The sequence below is a fragment of the Perna viridis genome, chromosome 13, assembly GCF_037379345.1.
Source record: "Perna viridis isolate PV_CMFRI_1.1 ecotype Kerala chromosome 13, ASM3737934v1, whole genome shotgun sequence".
Classification (NCBI taxonomy): Eukaryota; Metazoa; Mollusca; class Bivalvia; order Mytilida; family Mytilidae; genus Perna; species Perna viridis.
Genome location: NC_142457.1, coordinates 16,949,078 through 16,975,976, shown reverse-complemented (window position 1 = coordinate 16,975,976; position 26,899 = coordinate 16,949,078). Strand labels below are relative to the sequence as shown.

The 26,899-nt window shown below is 33.1% G+C and overlaps 2 protein-coding genes and 1 long non-coding RNA gene across 3 annotated transcripts; 1 reads left to right on the top strand and 2 right to left on the bottom strand.

Annotated features, from left to right (window-relative positions):
• The first annotated feature begins 905 nt into the window (after nt 1–905).
• LOC148599768 (uncharacterized) lies at nt 906–11,065 on the top strand. Its single transcript, XM_088557363.1, has 8 exons — nt 906–1,133; nt 3,413–3,545; nt 4,321–4,422; nt 4,879–5,049; nt 6,703–6,875; nt 7,856–8,099; nt 8,939–9,035; nt 10,046–11,065. Exons 1-8 carry the CDS (start codon nt 906–908, stop codon nt 10,941–10,943), a joined length of 2,046 nt encoding a protein of 681 aa, XP_088413489.1. The 3' UTR covers nt 10,944–11,065.
• Nucleotides 11,066–16,321: 5,256 nt separating this feature from the next.
• Nucleotides 16,322–18,943, bottom strand: LOC148599767 (uncharacterized). The gene is made up of 2 exons (XM_088559380.1): nt 18,572–18,943; nt 16,322–16,769 (listed from the first exon to the last, which is right to left on the bottom strand). Exons 1-2 carry the CDS (start codon nt 18,897–18,899, stop codon nt 16,336–16,338), a joined length of 762 nt encoding a protein of 253 aa, XP_088415506.1. The 5' UTR covers nt 18,900–18,943; the 3' UTR covers nt 16,322–16,335.
• A 2,110-nt stretch (nt 18,944–21,053) lies between these two features.
• Nucleotides 21,054–26,744, bottom strand: LOC148599766 (uncharacterized). The gene is made up of 2 exons (XR_015918134.1): nt 26,447–26,744; nt 21,054–21,586 (listed from the first exon to the last, which is right to left on the bottom strand). It is a non-coding gene; the product is annotated as an uncharacterized LOC148599766 (long non-coding RNA).
• Nucleotides 26,745–26,899: the final 155 nt, after the last annotated feature.

The window sequence follows — 26,899 nt, the reverse complement described above, 5'->3', positions numbered from 1 at the left end:
GTTTTTTAACCAAACACCTTCTGAAGTCCATTAATTTTAAATTTCAATGCATTTCGGACATGAGTAAATCGAATACTTTCTAAACCAAACACATTATTCACTCTAAAAGGAATTCGATCTGTTTAGAAAAGTTTCAATGTATATAAATACGTACTTGTATTTATATCGTCCAACAGCTTTGTGGAGTTGTAATTCTAAACATAAAAAATAATAATAACCCAGTAACCTTGCGTACATTTGTTTCTTGACACTTTCTTTTTGCGTAAAACAGTACTTTATCAAAGATGGAGATATTTTGTTGATGTCTTTCATACAATATTCACCGCCCAATTAGCATAAAAAATTATTTTGTTGTTACATATTAATTGCCTTTTCAAAGTGAAACTTATGTTGGGGGTTAAAGGTTAACAAGACCTCTTGTCACGCTCATATTTCATTATTATATATTGTTGACACTCGTATAAGGAAATGTGGTGCTCCCTTTGAGAAAAATTTCGTATTCAATGGATGCATTTGTTTCTAAAACGAGAATATTTTACACCAATGGATTTATAAATTACTTCATAAATCGATTTATAGATCGAACACTAAATTCCGGATTTTGGTATTTTGGAATTTGTATTGAGCACCACCGGTAAAATTCACTATATTCCATCCACTGTCCTGAACATGCCACTTGTGATCGACCACTTCCGGTAAATGTATACATGCATCTGATATAGAAAGTCAAGAAGACCCCGTAGACACAAAGTCTTCATATTGGACTTCTTCCGGTTTCTTTATCAGTTCACACAGCAGAAAATAACCATGTATTTATTTGTCGTGTTGAAAAGAACGTGAATATACATCAGTTGTTTAGATATGGTGGTATAGCTTTGTCTGATATTTGAATGACGTTCACAAGTATGTGTTCTGGTGTAAATTGTTGTGCTTTGAGTATGTTATTGTTTTTACTGTACCTTTCGACAGAAACAGTAAACTGTTATCCAACTTATAAATTTGCCATTCCTAATGGTAACAAAGTTCCAAATCCTTGTGATCCCAGCTCATTTTGGGAAGCTGTTGGACACAAGAATCCATTCGTTACCGCTCCTCACAACCCATTTGGAAAGGATTTCTTACGGAATGGTTTGGTAAGTCAATATATCTTACTGTTAATTCTAAATACATTTGTTGTCATTCAACGAAAAAATTTAATCTTATTAGATATGAAGCAGCGAAAAGCAAAATATAATTCAAGGATATTTTATAAAGAAATGTTCTTCCATGAACCTGATCTTGTTGTTTCTGGAATCATTTAAAGATCAAATAAATTTATGTAACACTGGACAGTCAAAAGATCTCTTCGTTGGTGGTTATAGTGAAATGATTTTAGAAAATGAAGACTTAATGTCTGTACTATTTAACGACTACTTGACACTAGTCCATCACATTTCCTTTTCTTTTGGGTAATAAAGTAATTATATTAAATCGTGCCATACTAGAAACGTGACAAGGTTGTCCATTTCTAGGTCTATCATTCTGCCAAATTGTATATTCAATGGGGAAAATTTCTAACGCCCAATTTAATTATTTTCTTTTACCCTTGATTCATATATTTGAATAAAATGTTGTCACATTTCTACGACCCACTAATACACCAAAGCAAAGATGACTGGTTTTATAGCTTGCTTTGAAATTATCATCCTTCTATTATTTTGTAGGTTTCACGATTGATATAGTTATAACTTTCAGAATCGTAATGAAAAATAGAAAATAAAAATAGTACAGTGGCGGGTAATTCTTTATTTCTAGTATAAGTCTTATATAATTCTTATGTAATAGTAGTACTGTTTTTTTTATTTATTTGTTTTGTTTCTTTTTTTCTTGTTTGTTTCTTTTTATTTTGTTTTGTCTTGTTTGTTTGTTGTTGTTGTTTTTGTTGTTCGTTTGTTTCTTTAGGGTTTTCTTATATTCTGTTCTGTTTGTGTGTTTATTTTATTTTTTTTATTCTTTTTTTTCTGTTTCATACTTATTTCTGAGAGAATATGTTTTGATTGTGCTTTTTGCAAGTTATTAATCTTATAGTTACATGTTTTACAATTGTTTTTGGTTACATTAGAATTAAACTGCAACACGCTCCAGGAATTGATTTGAGATCTTCAAGATATTTGCACAACAATAATTAGAAAATCTTTTCTGTGAATTTCCTGCTAAGATTCGCTTTAGAGTCTATCAGTTATGTCGAAAACATTGCTGGTTTTTTTTTATTATTATTTTAACTGTCATTTTTGTCATACATCATTTTGTATTCTGGTTAGTTATATTCATGAAGTTATTTATAATCACGTTTTCAAATATTTTTGACACTGCTTTTTCTGAAAATGATTATAAGCACAATGACGGCTAAGCAACAAAAACTTAACTTGAAGGGATAATTTAAGATCTTTCTATGACCTTTCTTTTTCCTCTTTTTTGTTTTTGTATTTTGTTTTTGTTCAGTAAGCTAAATTAGCCAAACACGTTGTGCACGCCAGGGATATCCTTTTCAACATCTTTCATTTAACATGATTTCATTTTCAAAATGATACTTGAATTCGAGACGATCCTACATAAATTCAAACATTTCCACCTGATTCCAAATGACATAAAAAACAATTAATCTATTAATTTGCTGGAAGCATTGTGCTATTTTCTTGTTACCTATTGGAAGAACAGCTGTTTATCTTTGAAACACGCCTACATGTAGCTGTCTCACAATTAAGCATAAAACGGAGATGGGTCATGCACGGAAACGAAACAAAACCTACAAAAAGACCATTATTATGCAAGAGATGCATGCATTTCCTGAAACATGTACTTTGTCGAAAAAAAGAGGTTGAAGACACCATATGTTACCACATTTACCTTAACAGGAATGAGGAATTCACACCTACACCTGCGATTTTGACAGGATAAATGTCTAAAAAATAATTGGCTTGTCATTAGATGACCGAGATTAATTTCAAAATACAAGAGGTTTCAATTTATAAAATGTCCATTGACATTAATGTAAATAATATGCAAATCTGTAGACGTAGTAATGTTAGATATGAACTAGATAGCAATTGAATATGTATTCAGGTGTTTTTATGGTTAGTTAATTGAATTCCATGGAAATCCCCAATATATTCATCTCACATTTGTTGAAAGCACATGACTTGACCTATTTCTATACACTAGCATGTTAAAATGAACGATATTTGATCGATATTTTATACCTTAATTTAAGCGAGTCACGATTCAAGAACTAGTATAAACTAAAGCGTGTCGACCTAGTACATTGTTGGATTAATTAACCAAGTTTTTCTAGTCATCCTTAAATCCTCAATTCGTATTAGATTTTAGTTACAACGTTCCATTATTAAAGCGATCAGTCAATTTTCTATTGTAGACATGGACCAGACAGTTGTGTAAGGCCGACTCAGATGGTGATGGACGGACAAACGGAGAGGAGCTCGGCGACCCATTGTGTGAATGGAGCAGAGAAAATCCAATATCATTGCTCTCAGTAAAGGGTCATCCAGGTATGATAAAAAGATTAATATTCACGGTATGTGGATGACACTTAATCAAATCTTAACATTTACATGGAAGACTATATAGACACTTTAAAATCGAAATACATATAAATCTGATAAACAGAACACGTACCTTTTGAACTTTAAAATTGGTTCGGTTTAAACAAATGTTCGGTTAAACAGGGTTCAAAGTACATTTGCAAAATACAAATGGAGATGACATTTTTCATCCCGGTAGGATTGTTGTCTCTTTGACATATTCGCTTTATCCATACTCGTTATATCTAAACTGATATAAATGGACTTTTAAAATAATGTATGGTTTAGACAGACTTTTAGGTCTTTCAGGATCTGGGTAGACAGGTTTCATTGTATCGACAATTTTTCGTTTACCGTGAAATTCATTTCACAGATACTTGTCTAAAAAACACCAATGTACTGGTATAGTGATGGTGTGATTTACGTTTTAAGACAGGTGCCTGTAATTTATTTGTCAAAGGATAAGGGTAAACCTGAATAAATATAGACCATGCTTGTACCTTGCAATGAAAGTAACAAAAAAGTAAAGTTAGCACATAATTGGTTCTGACCTGGGTTACATAAGCAAATATTAAGTGAGATTTGTCTCAAATCGTCAATTCCAAGTGATATGATTGGTAAAAATATGGGTACAGGAAGGAATTGAGGAAGTCTCAATTTCAGATTCATCAGGGGTAAACATACATGTTATATAAAGTGCTTTTATTTATGTCATTAAACTATATATGATTTTTTATCCCAGGTATATGTGAACCAATCGATAGCACCTTTTGTCAGAGCAAACCGAATCAATACGCTTGCCCAGGACTTCCAGATAAGTCCTGTCCCGCTTATATTAGAAATGGTAAGAATTCAACTACTGTACATTTATAAATTTTTGCGATGTTTTCATTATTGCAAAAATATGACTGATTTAAAATTGCAATATTGTTTTTAAAATGGCGAACAGGATTTTTTTTCTCAGAATCGCAAATATCCTATTTCAAATAAAATTTTCGACTAAAATGACAATTTGCAATGCATCTAGATAGTATACGCAAACATTTCTGTATTTACACTATCATAATTTGGCCAATGATTACTGTAAGTTTTGCTTTCAAATTGTTTGCATTTCAAATGTACACCGTATGCATAATATGATCGAAGAATATTTCTGAATTTTTGTTATTCAGTATACTGGCATGCGTTTAGCATAATTATTTAATACAAACAGTATATTTTCAGTATGTGGAAAAAACAATCGTTCACTTATCATCGGAATACAATCTAACACTTATCGTATACTTACACGTTATTACAGACACCCAACAGCTAGCCTTAAACATGACAAGGACGCACGTACCTATAAAAGAGTCATCGTATGTCTGTCTGGAAGTGAGACTCCCATCTGACAGTGACTATCATTTATTGGCTGCTAAACCTGTTGTAGAAAATGATATGGTAGTTGATCAGATTCAGATATTTGCTTGTGGTATGTAAAAACCAAAAAATACCAATCATATATATATATATATATCAATATGTCGTACACGTGTTTCAAGGGGTAACCTCTCATCAGCGGTATTAGAATCAAATTAATATGAAGATCTTAATCCAAAACTTAATTGTATACAAGAAGTACTAGAAATCAAAACTATCGAAATGGCAAGCCAAATCCATCGTGGAAAGGTTCTACCATGGGAAATACTAGGACTGAAGCCCAATTGTTTTAGGTATTTCAAAATTTGTGAAACTGCAAATTGTGATAAATGTGATAATAGAATCTGATTTATTTCGGGGTCAGACACGTCTGACTATTGGGTTAGTAAATACCTTTGGGGAGCTTTGATTCAACCACAGTGGCACCGACCCAATGGTTATAAAACACAGAAATACCAACCATACATATATAACAAATTTCGATGGGCTGTACGTATCTCTCATTAGCAATGTATCAATATCTGTTTTCTATTTTTAAATAATCTGAGAAGAAAGATTATCACGCTCTTTTTGGTATGTACATTATAACAAGGTTGATGAATTACTATGCCATCTGTGACTTTCACCTGATGTATTGGAAAGCAAAACGTTCTGCAATGAGCTTTTTTTTTCAAAATGTAATATATGATTTCAATTTATGTTCCTTTACTCAATGTGGAACTTTTGAAGTTCAGCACGTTCGTTGCGAGAAAAGTCTAAAAAAAAGTAATTAAAAAAGAAATCAAGCGAAACGGGATTTGAACGGTAATAGAATAAACAACACCCAGGGACAACAACTAGGCTTTTAAAATAGACAAACACAAAAAAGAATACGAAGTAACCAAAATATCTCGCACAAAGAAACAAAAGAAATGAGGATCCCGTCTCCACTAAGAACTAAATGCAGGTGCAGCCGCAGGGTAAGCATCAGCCGCCAAGTTGCTCATAAAATGTCATCCCCGGGATAAACAAACGAATGAAGGAGAAAATAATGACATGGTGAACAAATCGGTTTTTATGTTACTTTAATATGTCGGGGAAAATGTATTTCAAATACGGACTTTAACACACCAAAGTGATATATTAATCTTAGATTCATACGCAACATAAAATACTTAAACCTTGACATGACGTCATATGTTTAAGATGTTTATTTTGCCCTACAATTCTTAAGTAGCTGTCTTCTGCTACAAAATCTGAAAAATGTGATACACCTTAAAAAAGGCTACATATTTTTATTTTTGTAATTAAGTTGTTTTATGGGTCTATACAATGAAATGTGTAATTATTCATTCAAATCTGCCTGCTCTTAGGAGATAATCAACATTGAAAATCCAGTAGATTCTATTGTATTTGAGTGTCATTTACAGAGTAATCTCCCTTAATTTTGAAACCTACAATGCATTCTATGTAATTTTTATCTCCTAAGAGCATGGGTTATATGAAAAACTACATGTTAATTTCTGTTTACTATGACATTTCAAACAAAAAATCAAAAATAAAAATATGTAGGCTTTTTACCCATAAATCACATTTTGCATGATCCTTACCTGGAGTGCTACTTCAATAGATAGTTTAACTGTTAAATTTGTCTGTTAATACGAGTCCAAAAAGTATTCTTAAACACGCTATCACCTTAAAGATAACGATAGAATTATTTTTTCAGACTCCGGGTTACATTCAAGAGTTTACAATCATCCATTTGAATGTGGTGAAAAACCACGTGGTGATTGTCAAAGTTTGATCGGTGGATTTTCATCGCATGAGCGCGGGATATGCTTCCCTCCAAATTCTGGATACAAAATCGGTCAATCGGGTTGTAGACAGTTGATTTTCCAGGTAACACATATTACAAAATAAATTCAAATATTTAAGTTATTCTCAGAAATAAAATAATTATAAGGCATGTTCCCTTGTGTTCAATTTTATTTCTACAGATGTCAAATATTTTTAATATTGTGTTATTAAATTGTATTATAAAATATCCATTATGGTCCGCAACGTATATAATTATGTAGTTGATTAACTTGATCCTTACGTCTCATGTACTTGATGTTTAAGCTCTTTGTTTTATACGTTATTTTGCATTCAATGCTGATTGCGCTGATTAAATTCTCTCGCCCTTTTTATGAAGTAAGAAAGCACAATACCAAATGTACACAATATAAGCTATACATTTTTAAGGCATATATAAGAGTCAAATATAAGTTAATATAATATTTTGCCAGAAAAAAAAACATGTATAAGTGCATTAAAGTTAAATAATTAAAAAAAAAAACAACGTCTTTATCATCTGTTTATTATCCCAAAACACTGAATGAAAACAGTCATCAAACACAATTTGCAAAAGACTAAAATCTAATATTAAAGCAATTGAAAACAAAAAATATAGAAATCATATAATAATCAATATACGGGCGGCACGGTGGGTAAAATTTTGTTGTCAACTGTCTCGAATAAAGTGAACCGAAATTAATATAAAATCACTGACAAATTACAGTTAAAAATTACCCAGGTGTAACCATCAAAAATCATCATATCGGTATGTAACTGTAACAACAAAAAGGGGTAGAAGTAAAACCGGGAATAGAATTAATAATTTTTTAAGATAAAAATTTATCAATTATGTGAAAAATGACTAAAAATCCAAATAATCAAAACTCGTATTACTGTTTTATTTTCCAACATAACAGTTGCTCTTCTTATCGCCAAATTGCATAATTGAAAACAAATCACAATTATTTCTAGATCGACATTTTTTTAAAATACATTCACATCTAGTATCTAAGACGAGGCTCTTCCATTGTTTTTTTTTTCAGATTCGATACAAAAATCCTTATTTAAATCCAGCGTTGTACGATAGTTCAGGTGTAATTCTCTACTATACGAACAATCTACAACCATTCGACTTAGGAACAAAACTAGTTTCAGTAACTCATTTTACCCTGCCGAAAAGCAATGGAAAAGAAAGTGTCTCTACGGAGTATCCTGAAGACTGTTCTGCCATACAGATAAAAGAACCTATATTTATTACAAGCGCATTCGTGCACATGCATAAATACGGTGAGTTTGTATAATAATTAGTATCTTGTCATTTCACAAATATGGCTGCAGTGTTGGTAATATTTTCTCTATAGTGAAGAATTATTTGAAACCACAATATGCTACAAAATAGCTTCCAGTGCTTATTTCTGAATATTACGTTTTTTTGGGGTTTTTTTTACTTTCCTTTGATTACTCTATCGAATCTTTAAACAATTAAGCAGTTCTGATCTGACTGATCTTGAATGGTGGGAATGCACGTGATTTGTTTTGTTTAAAGTTATGAGAAATGAACTGGAGGACTTATTTGTACGCCTTGCAGTGGCGGATCCAAACGTTCCGGAGTTGTACCCTTTTTTCTTGGAAAGTTTGGTCATTTCATGCGGTATTTAGTGGCAACAATTAACTATTCCGTACTTAGGCAATCTAATTTCTGTAGAATCAGGTATTGCTACTGCACTATATTTAAAAGCTATAGTTTAGCAGACTGTTCAAATCAGAGTTCTCTTTCGATGAATGAGATTCTTTTTAGTACATTTTTAAAATTGTATTTGAAGCAGATGAATTTTAGATGGTTTTACTGTATAAATGCAGTAACAGTGAAACCTGTCAAAACCGAACCCTGAATCTGTCGACAATCTGCTTAAACCGGGGAAGATCATCGATAAACCGAACACATGTCTAAACCGAGCCAATCTTAATGTCAAAAAGGGGTTTAATTTAGATAAATTTCACTGTACATATATAATGTTATCTATACTCTATTCACGATATTCTTCTTGATTGCGTCAGGACTTGATATATGTTTTGTGTTTTAATTAAAGTTACTGTGTTTCAATTTTAAAATGTTTCATCTCTAGGTAGACAGCAAAGGGTTACTCTTATGAAGAATGGGATACCAGTAGATACAATAGTGGACGAGATTGGTTTTAAGCCGAACAATTTGAAGGGAAATCAGTAAGTTTTATAGCCCAGCATATGTATATTGTACTTCCAGAAACAAAAATTTACGGCAAATCCGTGTTCATTCGATTTAGATAACCCTTTCATCCAACTTAATCTCCTCATTGACAACGACCCTTTCCAAAATGTTGTAATATTCCACCTGCAACAGTGTATGGACTTTTTGTATGTTAACTCATTGGCTTTACAAGAAGATTGGAGCAGGACAAGCATTTTTTTTTTAAATGATTTACCTCATACTTAACTTCTTTGGCAGGTGAATTTTGCCCTAAGATTAAGATTTACGCCATAACATGATTGACCAATGTGGAGTGTCTTTTTTATCAAATGTCATATACGCCCTCATTCTGTTATATCGCTTTCTGCGTTCCTTTTTGTTACTGTGTGCTGTGTGACGTGGTGTTTATTAGCACTCATTTTCTTTCTAATGTACCTGATTTTAACTGTCCAAGGGTTTCCGCTCGTAGAACATTCTATATTCCTGCATTGGAATGAACATACTGTAGTTTGATCCATGATCATGTTCCATAATATACCGTTATAACTTTGGAAGTATATGATGTAATGAATAAAAGGTAACTTTCCGGATTTATTGTATGCATAGGGATTAGTTAAAGAGTAATCAAGGGAACCAAGGTTATAGCGGTAATCAAAAGAATGTAATCCAGAGACAAAGACCAGACCTGGAAAACAGACATACATAACAAAGAACATAAAGTAACTAAAATCATACATATAAAGTAACAAAAACAAATGAGCAACTCGAACTCCGCTAAAAATTAAAGCATGGACCAGGTGCACTGGTAGGGTAAGCGAATATTTTATTTTTCCATATGCAATGATTACATTTCATGCAATATGTGCTAAATAAGTTCTATAAGAAAATTAACAAAGAGGCTTGAGAAGACAGCGATTTTTTTAAATAAAAGAACAATATACCTTAAGATAAAAATGTCGGTATTCATTTGTAAATGTGAAAATTCAGATTACTGATTTTTTTTCAGCTTTGAAAAGCCAATAAAAGTTGAACCTGGAGACAGTTTACGAATTACTTGTACTTACGATATGGCATCAGCAAAAACTCCTATTTCATGGGGTCTTCTTTCAACCAACGAAATGTGTTCAGCAAGTATAATGTATTACCCACGTGACAGTTGGCTTCATGCAACTGCTACGTCATTTAAATCAATTCCTCTTTGTAAACTGCAGACGACAGGGGAATATAATGGTTGTCATTACGGTCAACTGTTTGACGCTGTGCGTCAGGAAGATGTCACAACCACTGCACTTGCTCACTGCGCTAAAGAGAAAATTTGTACTACAGACTGTTCGTCAATATCAACTATTGCCTTCACTCATCCTTGCCTTCATGGAGAAAGTTATGACTTACTACAATCACGTCTAACAAAGAAATTTCCAGCCTTAAAAAATCTTATTGACACGTTAGAATTGTGCAATCTAAAACCAACCAATAATTATGCTGTGACATCACAGTATGATACAGCGTTGGTTCCTATAGGAACGGGGGCACCCGTTATTTCGAGTCCAGATATTCAAAGAAACCATGTGACAGAATGGAGAAAACGGGTTGGGCCGTCCAAAAGACCAAACGTACAAAGACCACCGTTTATAAGGGGAATGGGTAAAAGAAAAGTCAGACGCCAACCGACTTTCATTGCTTCGAGTGTATCATCACCGAACCATAAACGCGGGCCGCCTGCAAAGACTTTCCCAACCTCAACAAGCCTGACTGATTCGCGGAGAAATATGCTGTTTCTACCTCAGGGAACCCCAAACACACGACCTCTTTCTTCTAGACCGGAAATCATCGCCCAACTAACGGCTTTCATAAAATCTGTCCAAAACCCAAATTATAAAGATCATCAACAACTCTCAGGTTGAGATGCCAAGTCACACTTTATATCCTTATTCTCGCTCAGTGTCGATTGGACTGAAATTTCCAGTTAAAATGTTGTTATTGTATTACATTAATCCAGTTTGCATTTTATTTTATGAAGTATACTTGTTTGTTTTAATGAATATTTCCTTTTTACATATCTCTTTATTTTTCTTGAAAATACAAGGAAAATAGATCAAGAAAAAAAAAAAAAAAACAATTAGGAACCATGGCAAAACAGGGAACGAAAACATAGTTGATATAATTTGAATATCGACAAAACCTACCGAAATACAAAACCTGATCATGAAAGACAAGTTTGAGATATCAAAACCCAAGTACAACCTAAACGTGAAACCAGATTTACATACACACTAAAATACAAAATTACATGTAAAAGTCGACAATTAGGAAATCAAAACAATGTACAAAAAACTAAAAACTCCTTAGTGAAATCATGATCTCAAAATGAGTAAACATTTCCTCCTTAGCCGCACGCTTAAAGTTTTGAAGTGGAAGCACGAATAACGCGCCCGGGAAGATAATCTCTCTGTGTGCTTCTACTGTTATCAAAAATAAGACCTTACCTTTATTTTGATGTGGTCTTAGAGACAACAAATTAATGAGACTGTGAACAATATTCCAATAAAGATATAATTCTAAAGCTGAATACCTTAATGTACGAATAGGCACAAATTTAATATATAATACGATACATTTCTTATAGTTTCAGCTTAGTGTATTCCAATCCAAATATCAATAATTGTTTTATTATAAAACGTTATTATGTTCGGGAATATTCGGGTAAGATTCTTAATTTCTTAGATAAAGTTTCATTTTTGCGATCGTATATTTATTATTATTATTATATCATTACGGAATATTTGGCCGGTTCAACAAATACTCGTAAGCGTAAAATAAGTGGAGAGATATGACGTCATAATAGAAAGTGCTATTGTGATGTCATTTGCATTTGATTAATATTACACTGACGATTTTGTTACTTGTGAAACCGATCACTGGTTTTTTGGTGAGTTATCCATGAAGGTGACTTACTCTTGGTTTACATAAATACCGAGGCTCCTGTGTGTGTTAATAATACATCAGTTTGGCAAGTTTAATACTGTGATTATCTTTTTTGTCGTTTTCCGATGTATACAACATGTTGCGGTTTTGTTTTATGGCGATGTTCAGTGATATTTAAACAAATTGCTTCTCCCATTCTTCACTATTTGCCATGTCAATATCATAGTTTGTGAGTCATAAACTAAAGAGTTCTGTAGCTAGGTGTATAAAAATTATTTAAGGAATGTTTAAAATTTTTAAACATTTTATTTTCAATAGCTTGGTTTGGGCCATTCTACATTTTTATAAACCCTATCAACACATTCCTTATACTTGATTTCTTAAGTACGACAGACGAAAATATTAAAATCGTTATTAAAACTTTTTTCCGACGCAGTTTGTATAGTTTCGCTTTTTACCCTTTAACCTTAAAGATTCTTTTCCATGGAAACGCAATTAAGTCACCTCATCGGAATTCTGTTTTCCGATTGGTCAAATACTGCTAACTTAGGGAGTTAAAAAAACTGCATAAAAAATTAAAATTGGAATGTGTTATTTCCTGGATGAAATATAGAAAATACTAAGTAAAAAGAACACATTTTCCTGCGTCCGCCATCTTTTTTTAAGATAGTACTTGTTTTTCGTTTTGAATTATTTGAATCGCGGAGTGCGTGCCAATTGATATTAATCGATGTAAATAACATCATAGTACCAACCCAGATTATACAAAATAACCTGGTTTGCTCAAAGAGACCAACCAATGCTGAAAGCTTTTTATAAATATAATCTCATTATTTAAGAATAAAAAGATATTAAAACCAGTTTCTTTTCGCTCATTTTCGTAGCAAGAAAAGACGTTTACATAAATTGCTGCCCAAAATATTATTTGTTATACTTCATTCAGAATCAACGAAAAAAGACAAGAATTTCCAAATCATTTGTGGTAGAATTCAAATATAACTTTTTTTATAATTTAAGTTAAAGTAGGAATGCACTGACAGTGAATATTTCAAGGGCAGATAACTCTGTCAAATACCTCATTTTAAACAGTTCGTAGAAAACATTCGGAACAAATCCAGTGATGCAGAGATCAACTAGTATTCTTTTCAGAAAGAGGAATGATCCTTGAGCGAAATTATATTGTCAAATCTGTGGGTTTTTATATTGATGTTTCTGAATTTTCCCATTTTGCCTGATTCTTGCAAAAAAAATTATACAGCAATCCATATACGGATATAATATACAGATCCTGTCAATAGTAAAGATGCTTCATGGTACAGATTAAGTAGCTGTCTGTAAGAATCATGTAAAATCTGAAAAATGTGATACACCCCAAAAAAGGTTACATATTTTTATTTTTTTAATTAAGTTGTTTTATGGGTCTATACAATGAAATGTGTAATTATTCATTCAAATCTGCCTGCTCTTAGGAGATAATCAACATTGAAAATCCAGTAGATTCTATTGTATTTGAGCGCCATTTACAGAGTTATCTCCCTTAATTTTGAAATCTACAGTGCATTCTATATAATTTTTATCTCCTCAGAGCACGGGTTATATGAAAAACCACATGTTATTACTGTTTGTCTGTAGAAAATAATAGCAATGATAAGACCTATACTACTACCACTCTCCAAAGTAGAATTTGTGGAAAACCATAAATCTGTGCTATCCTCTTTGGGTCTCTCTACCAAGGACAATGATTGTGATTTACCATCTATGTACTGGATTCCTAAACTCCACAAGAATCCATACAAACAACGTTTCATAGCTGGATCTGCAAAACGTACCACCAAACCTCTTTCAAAACTTTTAAATTCTATACTCACAACTGTCAAAGAGAGTCTGCAGTCCTACCACAACACTTGTTACTCCCGTAGTGGCATTAATTCAATGTGGATCCTGAAAAATTCGAAAGATCTTTTGGAAACAATTAGTTCAAGACCATTATCTGAATATAATAGCATTAAAATCTATGATTTTTCAACATTGTATACTTCTATTCCCCATACTCAGTTAAAATCTCGACTTAAAAACATTATACATCGTTGTTTTCCAAAAAAGATGGTACACCTAGATACAAATATATAGTTCTTGGTAGAGATTTTCTCATACTTTGTAAGAAATAATTCCAAATCGTCTTCCAAATATACAGAGGAAGATGTTTACAAAATGCTGGAATTTTTAATCGACAACATATTTGTCCAGTGTGGTGGCCGTGTTTTTCAACAAACGGTCGGCATTCCAATGGAAACAAATTGTGCTCCTTTACTTGCTGACCTATTCCTTCACTCTTATGAGGCTGACTTTATAGCTGATCTGATCAGAAAGAAAGAATATCGTTTGGCTAGATCCTTCAATCTCAGTTTCCGCTATATAGATGACGTATTATCTTTAAACAATCCTAATTTCGGGGATTTGATACATCGCATCTACCCAAAAGAACTTAAGATAAAGGATACTACAGACACTGTGAAGTCAGTCTCATATCTTGACCTACACTTTGAAATCGATGGTAAAGGAAAACTATTGACTAAACTTCACGACAAACGTGATGACTTTTCATTCAGAATTGTCAACTTTCCTTTCATCTGTGGCAACATCCCTTCAGCACCTGCGTATGGAATGTTCATATCACAACTCATAGGTTATGCCAGCGCTTGCCGAAACTACGCAGACTTTTTGTATCGCACTAGAACTCTAACAAATAGGCTTCTGGAACAGGGTTATGTTGCTACAAGATTGAAGTCATCACTACAGACGTTTTATGATCGTCATCATGAACTAGTGGATCGTTATGGTGTATCCATCTGCACCATGAAAACTGATTTATTCAACGGGTCATAGTTTTCCTTTCCTTGTTTGTTTACCCGGACTTGACTTTTTATGAGCAACTTGGCAGGTGTTTCTAGAAAAGTAGAGGACGCTTACCCTACCGGTGCACCTGGTCCATGCTCCCAGTTTTTAGTGGAGTCCGAGTTGTTCATTTGCTTTTATTACTTTGTATGTATGAAATAGTTACTTTATGTTATTTGTTGTATATGTCTGTTTTCCATGTCGGGTCTTTGTCCCTGGATTACATTCTTTTGATTACCGCTATAACCTTGGTTACCTTGATTACTTTTTCCTATGACATTTCCGACAAAATATCAAAAATAAAAATTAATTCAGGTCACTAGAGTCTATCCCAACTCACCGATATTTATATTAGTAATATATCAAATACACGTTTGAATTGCAACATCAAGAAAAAAGCACTTTCTTATGTCATATTTCAACCTACAGTTGATAATCATCGAACTAAAGTAATAACCCATTGGATGGAAACACGCACGCATCATATAAAAGAAGAACGTTTGAATTTGATTTTTTTTTCTATAAAAAAACACCCACAAAGAACTTTGGGTATGTCTAGAAAGCACATCGTTTTCATAATGACATGGGTATTAATTCTTCAATCAAAATGTCATACACAAGTGATTAAGTATGACCAGTTCGTCAGTACGTGATCAAGTGAATTCATTGCATTTTAGTAATAAAATCATTAATATGACAAATTGAAGTTTGAGTTCTCTTTCCTGTTCATGCTAAAGATAAATCTTCAAAATCTATCTTTTCGTATTTCCATATAAATGTTAGTCATTTCAGGAAAAAAGTATTCGTCCACAATTTACCTCTATGAGTAAATTTTCGGCGACACACAAGAATCATCAGCCAAAAACTTAACAAATCATCATACGAAAACAGCTTGTCGAAGAAAAAACATGTCCACTGTGCTTTCACAAGTCATTTACAAAAAGGGAGAAGTTTTCGTTATTCTCCTACAATAATAACTTCACAATTTAGAATTTTAGAAAAAGATCGTAAAATTACTATTTACAATAGTCAAAATTAAAGAAAACATAAACATTTTTCGGAAGTACATGAAGCGAAAACGCGTCAACGTCATTCCTTATCTAATTTATAATTAATTCAAATATAAATATCAATAGCTGATTCTTATTAGTTAATGTTATTTTGTTTGGAATTATTTGAATTGCGGAGTGCGACCAATTGGTGTTCATGTCGTTACAGTACTAAGTCAGATAAAACAAAGTAATAAATCTAGTTTGCTAAAAATGTCATTCCATTCAAACGAAACTCGCAATTTGATTTACCATCGTTTTCTAGTCATATATCTAGGAAATGATCGGACCGTTACTTAAAAAGTTTAGAATGCTGACCAAATAACATTAATAACGTCACAGAATTAGTTCTTTCTGAACAAACAAATACGTTGCAAACTCTTTTCTGTAAAATCAAATAATAACAATAAGAAGGAAATTCATTAGTTTATTTTGAAATCTGAAAACCACAAAACCATGATCCTTGATTTCCGTACACACGGACGTTGCCATTATTTACCGGGAGGTTAGCAGAAATTCTGATCCAAACCTCGTCATCAATATCCAGGTGTAAAACAGCGGACAAAGTACTCATCGCATGTGTAGCTCCATTTCCGTCGTATGAGACGATCAGCTTGTTTCCGTTTTTCACCAGTTCAGTTTCGATATCTTCGTTATAATGAGTCATAATGTTAGCGGTGAAATAGTAAAGCCCTTTAACTGGAGCTCTGAAAAGACTAGCAATAGCGTCCCATCCACTTCCGTCATTTGTGATGATTTTAGGAAACCCGATCGGTTGGTGAACTCCTAAGTGTTCTTGGTGATCACTTGTTGCAGCGAAGAAAGCGACGTTAAACAGGTTCTGTGTTAGCATTGTAGCACCTGAATTAAAATTGCGATACACAAAATAAGACAGGTGCATTAATACCTTTAACTGCACTAGGCGTAGATAAAGTATTTAAACTACTGTTCAAAACCATCTGTTTTGGTGGTTACATTTAGTTGAGGGCAGATGAATTTTCTTTGAGATAGCGGCAAAAAAACGGGTATTAAACTATCGAAAAATTTAAAACTGTTTAGGGAATGTCAGTCCGAAAAGAATTAGAATAAAATGTAGGTTTAACTTGTACTTCTTTCGAATGCTAGTATTGTGTTTCGTCGTAAGGGATAATGGTAACAACAAAATTATCGAAGACTAATCCGATTAATAATCAAGTCAAGTCCAAAATAAATCTGGCAAAATAGACAGTACACCACCAGAGCAGCTGACACAGCAATGGTCCTGACTTGGTACAGGCATTTCAATCGAAATAGTGGGTTAATCTAGGTTTTACAGCGCACTAAACCTCCCTCTTCCATTGCGGTGTGAATAATCCAGTAGTGAGTGGAAAGAAATCAGTAAATCAGTGGTCACATCAGTACAAAGAATAATTATTACTCATTGTTTTAGAAGAAACTGAGTATTTTTCAACCAAGGACTGATATCTAAAACAGAATTTGGTAAGAGACCTTTTAAGACGCATTTCCTCATACCCGTGATTTAGGAGTCTGTCACGCAGATATATATGGCTTTCAAGGAAATCTTAGTAGTTAGTACTTGCTCTAGCGTAGCGAATCAATTGTGAAATATAAACACCAAATGCAGGAGAGGAAGGGATATTGCAGCACAGGTAAGGAAAATTTATTATATTAAAGTTCAAGTGGTCTCTTTTATCATAACTCTTAGTGCTGAAGTGACCACTATTGTCAAATTCGAGATATAAGTCGGGAAAAGATGCAGAACAAGCTGTTTCTTTAATCTCCTATATCTCGCGCTCTGGTGTATATTGACGATACCCATTTACCAAATGAAGGGTTGTTGATGGACAATACATCATCAATAAATCTGTATGTAAAGTTAAAGGATTTAGCATCTTTTAATTTAATATTATTTACAAGATTATGAGGAAATTCAGCTGCGTATGAGTATAAAAACAAATCGGCTAGGAGATGAGCACATGTAGGGCCCATTGGAATGTCAACTTGATTAAAAAAAGTTCATCCAAATATGATATCAATGATATCGCAAAAACTGCTTTTCTGTGTAGCACACTTTGCCCTTCAGTGATGTTTTAGAAAAGTACGTGGATTTGTAACCAGGAACAACATAATTTTGTTTAAACAACAAACGATTTACGAATAAGTCCTGTCAAACCAAACGAGATTTCAATTTATCATGTGGCAAATACTGTAAAGAGTTGAGAAGTTGAAAGTTTGGAGGAAACTAATTTCCGAAAAGCTGCTGGTTTTTAGGTTTTGAAGTAAATCTTTAGGGAATAAAGGTTATGTCCTTTATAATATTATTAATAAAAGGGCCTTGATTATGTTATTTTTATTCAATATTTGCATTAAAAAACGTAAAATAGAACATTCAGGCAATTTTATTTGTTTGAATTTTTTAGTCTATTTCAAAGATATTGTGGCTCTTATCTTGTTAAACAAATTTTAAACAGAGAAAAAAAATGTCTTTGCTGGAATGAAAAAGAACTGTATGATCTAGATCCTCCCATCATGTGGTTTTTTTTTTTACAGTTATAAGAAAATTTACCTATGGTAAATTCCGTATAAAGGTTCATGAATCTAATGCGAAACTAGTGCAATGAATTACGCATTCTTAAGTACGTATTATTCTATATGTAAATTACTTGTTGGAGTTGAAGGTGGAATTATTCTTCGTTGACGAACCTTCAAGTCAGTGTATTCATCGCAGGCACAAGATTTACTTAATGCCACAAGCTTGTTATTTGTTGATTTCATCGTATCTTTCAAATATCCTTGGAGAATCGAAACCTTTCTGTTGACCTCGCGCAATTCAACTTTCAGCTCCAAGTTTTCACGGACGACGTCCAATAAGGCAGTTTCTAAGCGAGCAATTTTTCCGGCTATTTCCTCGTTTTTCACATCAGCGCAACACATTGCCGATAATGTGAAGGAATAAAACATGGAAATTGCACACAGGTTCATGAATACCATTTTGATTGTGTTACCTTGTATTCTGATAAGAGGTAATACGTGGTCAAATTAGAAATGCTGTTTACTAAATATAGAACTCTATCAGCAGTTGATTGTCGTATATCTACTATTAAAACAAACTTTTAAATTTCAATACTATGCGCTTAAATTTAAAACTGCTGAAATAAGATAGGATAATCGTCCTTCCGCTGGTGTAGACCCTTCACGAGGTAGATCTAGGGTAAGGGACACAACTCCTAAATATCATTGGAATGTTTGTATTCAGCATTTTACATCAATATTATGCAAGCATCTAATAACATGGATTGATTTTATACAGCTTCAAACGAAAGCTTGAGGGGCTTTGGTGATATCGAATATGATACAAACATATCACTGATTTCAAGAGTTATCAATATCAACTTGACAAAGAAAAAACAACAACAATCAATTAAATTGTTGTCAATGACAACTTGATTTTCTTCATCGTTGGATGTTCCTATAAACCCATAAATACAAATTAAACTTCCAACTGACGCAGTTAATGCAATTACTCATGCAAACAAAATATACCAATAAGTGTCATGGAACAAGCACTCAAACGTTGCACAAAGAAATGTTTTCTACAACAGGATAAAAATAAAAATAAATGAACTAAAGAAATAGGTTTTGAACATTTCTTTCTACATTCGCGTATTCCCGCTTTTGATTGTAGAAAATACAATCTACAGTTGGTCAAATTTTCGATTCACTCAGAACACATACAAGTTCACCCTATTTAATAATTTAATAGCATTCACTCCATGCTGTACATTCATTTCTTACATGTCAAAAAAATTGTTCAATCCGTTAGTTTTATTATACCTACGCTTTAGAAAACAAAAACAAAATCTGTAATAAACAAGTAAGTTCCTTTCTGAATATTGGTTCACAGAAAATTTAAGGAATTAAAACCATCCTGCGTAAGAATCAAGTTTACAAACACAATGATGGTTATTTCTTCAGGTTATGAGATATAAATACTTGGATAATGCAATATTTTTTGCGTTTTTATTCTTCATTTGGCAAACCTTATAAATATTTTGCCTGATTCTTAGAAAGAGATGTACTTAATTTGTCTCTTCATTCAACGGTACGGAAGATATCTTGGAGTTTGTTTTCATATGCTAATTGGGGATAAAGGAAGGTGAAGGGTATGTACTTTTGACTTTTGACCCGACAATGATAAAATGATCCTATCTTAAAAGTAGGTTAGTGTCAAATACGCAGACCATGCTGTTCTGAAATAAGAAACTGCTAAAATCATTCATGCTGGACTTTTTTTTTATTTCTTTCACAAGTATGCACTGGCACATTTAGTCAACTTTGCGATGAAATGTAAATGATATGCCAATTCCACTAGCCTTAATCATACTTGTGACTTACTTTCACAAAGGTTATACCCCAGACGCGAGATTTTATGAGCGACTCTTCAATTGTTTTCTATGCAGTGGGTGTTTACCTTACCGGTGCAGATGGTCCATGCTTCCAGATTTTAGTGCAGTCTGGGTTGCTTATTTACTTTTATTTCTCTGTATGTCCTATTTTCCTTATTTCATGTTCTTTGGTTTGTGTATATTTTCCTTGTCTAGTCGTTAGCCTTTTTAAAGTCGCTAATATTGTTATGTTTATTATGCTCATATAGTCTTATAGTCTTATTACTGAATATTTATTAAAAAATGCCAGTGATAAAAAGAGTCGTATTGGCAGTGTAGGGAACCAAAACAAATGTTCAATTATCTTAAAAAAAAACCGGAAAAGTTATGATGATTGAAAGTTGATTCCCCATGCCACTCAATTGATTTTTTGCCAACCAAAATCAAGTCACAGGCAAGTGATGTCATTACGAAGAACTCTCCTATATTACAAATTGGGAAATCCGGAATTGGTTCGAAATTGCAAAGCCCTCCTGGACAAAAACTGGTTCAAACATAAACATACTCTTATGACAAAACATCTGTCTAAAACGTTGTTGGTATTCCAAAAAGATAATAATCGACGCTAATTTTCTATTAGTAGAAAGTAAAATCAATCAACTCAATTTTCCATGAGAATTTCTTCCTTGCTCTTCATTGAGTGACCTGCTATTTTACTCCAAATAATTTTACCGAAGTGGGCAAAAGTATAAATCAATGATAAATTAATGTTTTTTAATCAAATTTGGAAGACTGTCTACTAAACAATCCATTCTTTAAATTGTGTCAAAACAAAAATGATAATAGTACATTCATTTTCCTTTTAATTATATTTATTTCGAAAGAAGAAATCCGGTAAACCATGAATATCCATAGCCATGAATGCGAATGTTGCCTGTGTTAGATGAATGATCCGACATCCTTACCCATATATCGTCCCCTTCTTGTAGCTCCAAAGCAGCTGAAAGTGTACCTCGAGCATAAGTGTCCCCATTTCCAATGTACGAATAAATTAAAGGGGTGCCATTTTTAACCAGCTCGGTTTGAATATCCTCGGCAGCAAAAGTCATTATGTTGGCGGAGAAGTAATAAATACCACGTACAGTGGCTTTGAACAGGCCTGCCTTGGAATCCCAACAGTTTCCTATATTGGTAACGCCAAGTGTACTGTTTGGTGAATCCCAGGGTTTTCCTGGTGAGTTGTAGTAACAGCAAAAAATTCAATGTTATTGATTAACGGGAGAGGTGTTGTATCTAAAAAAAAATCAACAGAATTTAAAAAAAAAATATTTCCTTATACACTGTCGATTTTTTTTCGAATTATATTTATTTGTTTTTCGTATATATACTCGTAACATTAGTTAAAACATTTGTTCCTTGTTTTGGATCTAATTGTATGAATTGTATAAAATTCGAATATCTGTTCAAATGTAAGTCCAAGACATTATGAATTGTGTCATCCTGGTTTGCCCACTTTTCATTGCAGACATAAATAAACATAGGGGATAATGTTGTTTTAACAATTTAAGTTTGTTTATATATATTAATTTACCTGAAAACTCATGTAAAAATTTACTAATATTTTACTATTATTAACTAATGAAATATTGCTCACTACTGCCGTCATGAAGTCAGGTTGTCGAGATACTTATGTTGACTTGTCGTGAAATATATGTCGATTTGTCAACTTAATTATTTGAACAATTCGACTTTATCCTTTTCTGAAAGTTGACTTAAAACGTGAATAATTACAACAAGTTTACTTTTAATTGCAAAGTCTATTTTCTTTTAATTATCTGAAAAAACACACACGGTCACCTTAACGAAAATAGATGCTCAGAGGACCAAATAGTTTCCAATGATCTGCCGCTGTAAGATAAGGAAAATATGTTGATCTATCAGGACTAGAATCACACACCCTTGCAGCCGAACGGTAGTATACTCCCAACCTTTTTATAAGAGCAGTGATAGAAGTTTCATTACTGATATGGCCACGTGATTACAATCTAAAAGGTCTCTGGATTCATTTATTGTCGATCTAAACTCTGAATTTCGAATGGTTATTTTGGTATTCCCCTTTGGTATCCGACGTTAGACAAATTGGACCTAAAATTTGCACCTCCAGTCTATCAGATTTCCTCCTTAATGTGCATACAAAAATGTGTTTTATTTTTCGTATGACACATTTAGGGCTTCCCCTAGATTGACAGAAACCCTTGCACTTTAAACTCAAATTTTGAATCTAATTTTAATATGGCACGAGTTTCGGTTTCGCAAATTAAGAACAAGAGCCTGTTTGCAAATGTTACGTGACATCAGGGTGAGACTAACACGGGTAATACAGTATTCACCCTATTCTACAAAGTTTGAAGAAATTCAAAACAATTGAAATACTATAACGAGAATAGGTATGGTGTATATGTTAGAGATAAAAAAAAACACAGTGATAATAATTACAGTCCAAGGCTACCCTTTGGTCTTCAATGAGTGACGAGGGAACCTCACACCACACGGCAGGCTGCAGCTAGTCCCAAAACACACATGTACAGCGAAAGAGTTGCTCCTATATACTTAAGTAACATAAAAATAAACTAATGGTGAAAACGAAACAAGACATATAAAGGTCAGAAATTCCTGACTTAGGACAGTCGCAAAATAATTGCGGCGGGATTAAAGAACTTTGGCGTGATCACAATCCCCCTTTAAAATTTGGCTCCTGTGAAGAAAATAGTACACAATTAAACATTCCTAAAATTCAGTTAAAAATGTCCGGAAATAAAGAAACGGAATATAGACTACACGAATGTATAAACAAAGGAATACTAGCAGTTAACTGACATGCCAGCTTCAGACCAGTACAAAATTACAAAAAGTTATGTCCGAATCGTATAGTGTTTGAATATAATTCTGTGTACGTCTATGGTGTTTTGTTATACCTGTTCTTCTCTTCGTTACAGACGACTACGACGTCAAAGAAAATACAGACAACATATTTTCTGAATGATATTATAATTATTGTCTTTCATTTTCAGAATGTATGATATACACCTGAAAGTCTAACTGAAGAAGTAGTAACCAGTGGAAGGTTAGGTACAGGTAATCTGATTGGAGTGTACTATCAAAATATTTATGGAATAAGAGAAATACATCGTAATAGGATTTATGATTCTCTGATATGGTACTCCTTTCAGTGAAAGATAAGTTCATCGTATTTTACGTAGAATGAACATTTTTTCGTAGACACAATGAATCTCCGCTACATGTAGTAGAAATTATTCAAGCAGTTTCTCATGAATTATCTCGCCAGAATCAACATAGTGGTTATCGAGTTATCGAAATATTTTACAAGCGCAACATCATTAGACCATTACTGCTGAAACCATCTGACAGGTTGATTCTGTCTTAGACAGACAAGGCGTCCAACAGAGAATTCAGCGTTTAATAAAGCCAGAATAATTTACCTGTCCTCAAGGACAGGTGATAGTAGAAAAACAGACTTTTGATTAGTGCTTGAAAACATGTAGTTGTGTGAATAGAAATTGTTATAATTTGTTATTGATATGAAATGAGCAATTAAACTCATAAATATTTAATTGAAATACACATGTACATGCATGTATTTTCTATTTCCACTTTAAAGGACTTTTCCCATGATATATTTATTCCTAAGTTGAAAGAATACATAAGTGTAAAATTTCTTGTGTTCTATCCTAACATGCCAATAAAGGAAAAATGGTATTAGGTTTTAAAATAAAAATCAGACTGAAATTTGATTTTAAAAGGGAATTTCTATTGACCAAAAAAAATGTTTTTTTAATAAATATTGCTATTTTTTTTATTACGATTACATGTAGTAGGTGTGTCAGTAAAAGTCAAATATATAAGGAAAACGTCACCGGAAATATTATAAAGTCAGTTTTTACATGCAAAATGTATTTGGAGCTTTTATGGAAAATGTCAACTGAAAAAGATAAAAATTTATATTTATCATTCATTTTATAGGACTTAGTACTGAAAATATATAATTTTATATTATACTTGCATACATGTCTGAAAAGTTGAAAGTTTCATTTTTATCCCCCCAACCCCAAAAATGTAAAAGGAATGAAATATGAACTATGATAACAAAACAGTTTTTTTTCTCATTGGCAAGAAAGCCATTTAGTTTCTTTATTCACTTATTATACGTATTGAAAAAGGAGGAGGCCAGAAATTCTGTTTAAAGTAAGTTAGTTTGTTTGTTGGGGTTTAACGTCCGAGCAGCAATATTTCAGCTATATTCAGACGATGAACATGAAATTGATGATAAAATGAACATGAAATGATGATGAAATGAAAAAGGAATGTGACACAAGGACAATGAGGTCGATAGATTTTGATTGCCACTGGAAATAGGGAGAGATGGGTAGGGTCGGGCAATTTAGCCTACTGTGGCGGAGCCTTATGGTTCCTACTCCGGGATAATACCACAGTAGGGTTCTTTAACGTGCGAGGAACGTGGCATCTTTCCCAACACGGTGCACCACTATGAATTGCGGTCAGGTTTTCCGTATTATAGCCTGACAACCCCAGCATGTAACACGCTAGAGGTACCCCATTCAACCACCTGGGGCACACATCACAGTTGCTCTGTGGGCAAAGCGCCCTAGCCCTCGGCTAGGGTTCTGAGCACTATTTAGTCGCCTTTTACAACAAGCTTAGCGCTGCTGCAGGCCTATTCTTTTAACACCCGGACCTGCACGGGGCGTTTAAAGTAAGTGTAGTAATGACTAGAATACCTAAACAAAGACGTTGATGTAAAATCGGGATACCCTATGAAAGCCACATTTCTTATTTTCAATGGGGTCCAGCATGGCATATATCTTACTCACAAGATAAACAGATAAAATATATCAATAAACAATACAATCCATTTGTTCTAATTTTTACTGCTAAATATTCATTACCATTATTTTTGAAATCATTAATATTTTTATATATATTATGACTTTTTATTCCCGTCAAATAAAACGAACATGGCTGAATGAAAGATATCGACAAAACGCGAAATAATTCACGATATCGACAAAGTTTAATACGATTGTTGGTATTGAGATTTATTTCACGTATTGTCGATATCTTCATTATCGACACCTCGCGATCTACTTGTTATATAACAATTCAATATAAAATATATCGACATAGAATATTTGTCGATTTTTTATTATTTTCATTTAAAATAAATCTATATAAGTCGATAAAATTCATATCAAGTCACGTTGTATGCATTTTATCGCATTTTTTAACTCCAGTTGTTGCGAAAAATGTGAATACGACAAGATTAAAATGCAGAACTATGTCGAGAAATACACAACAAGTAAATGTCCTAAATACGTTCCCGTAGTTCAAAGCCAATGAATTTTTTAGGCTTAGTTTTTTATGAGTACAAATTGTTTAAACTATTTACATGAAACTTTTTTCATCTACCTTTAACTAACGGTTACCCAGAAATAGTGCAAATGGAATAATTAGTCCTTGGTGCGAATGGAATGCAACCTTGTGGTGCGAAAGAAATAATGATTTTTTCAAAAAATTGCGAAAAGCATGACACCCATACGAGGACTGCTCTATCAAGTGTCTCAAAGAGAGAAAACTCTTTCTTCTATTACACTTCCGTGAAAATGGAACATACAGTACAGTATAGAAAATAGCATATAGCTAAGCAAGGGTGGGTTAATGTGAGTACGTAATGGGCGTACCCCCCTTTAAAAAAACAAAAACAAAAACCTATCGTTATCTGTTAACTATTGAGTTGAATATGGCAATTTATCATATTTATTCATTAAACACGTCATAATCTGGTTTCCTTTTATACTGATTCTCGTAATTAATCCTCTTCATAAAATCCTGGATCTGCCCCTGCTAAGAGGATGATAGAGAAGTTGGTGATCCTGGAAAATAAATTACCGCTTAAGGTTACGCCTCGAAACTGATCTGTCACCCTCTTAGCTATATATCATTCATATAACATTATTTTATAGGAATGAAACCTCCATAATAAATCATTTTGCGTAAATCATGTTCTGCTCTTACGTATTAACACGTATGAAGTTTGGAAAATTACAAATTTCTCACTGAGTTTTGTAATTGGTGGGACAATTCGTCTGTTCCTTTTCCCTCCTTCGACACACTTTTCAAATTTCTCGCATTCAGCTAAATTACTTGCATCCGATGCCGCTTTAAGTGTTCTTTATTCTTCCCTCGTAAGTTTTAACTCTACTTTCAGTTCAATGTTTTCTTGCTCCAGATTATTCAGTCTCCTTAGAATATCCTCCATATCCTGGCATTGAGCACATAAAGATCCGTGTAAAATTACAAGAAGAAAAATAATCGGCATAATTCTAGTGTCAACTTAAACCACGCAATTTCTATTATATCGTCTGATAGCAGAGTAAAGGTCAGAGATAAGGTAAATGTGAATGACTTCAACTTTGTGATATAAAAATTTCAAAATGTTGCCTTATTATCTGGATTGAAAAGTGTCGTCTATTTTGATTGTTATTGACTTTCCTTTTTCACATCTTTTAT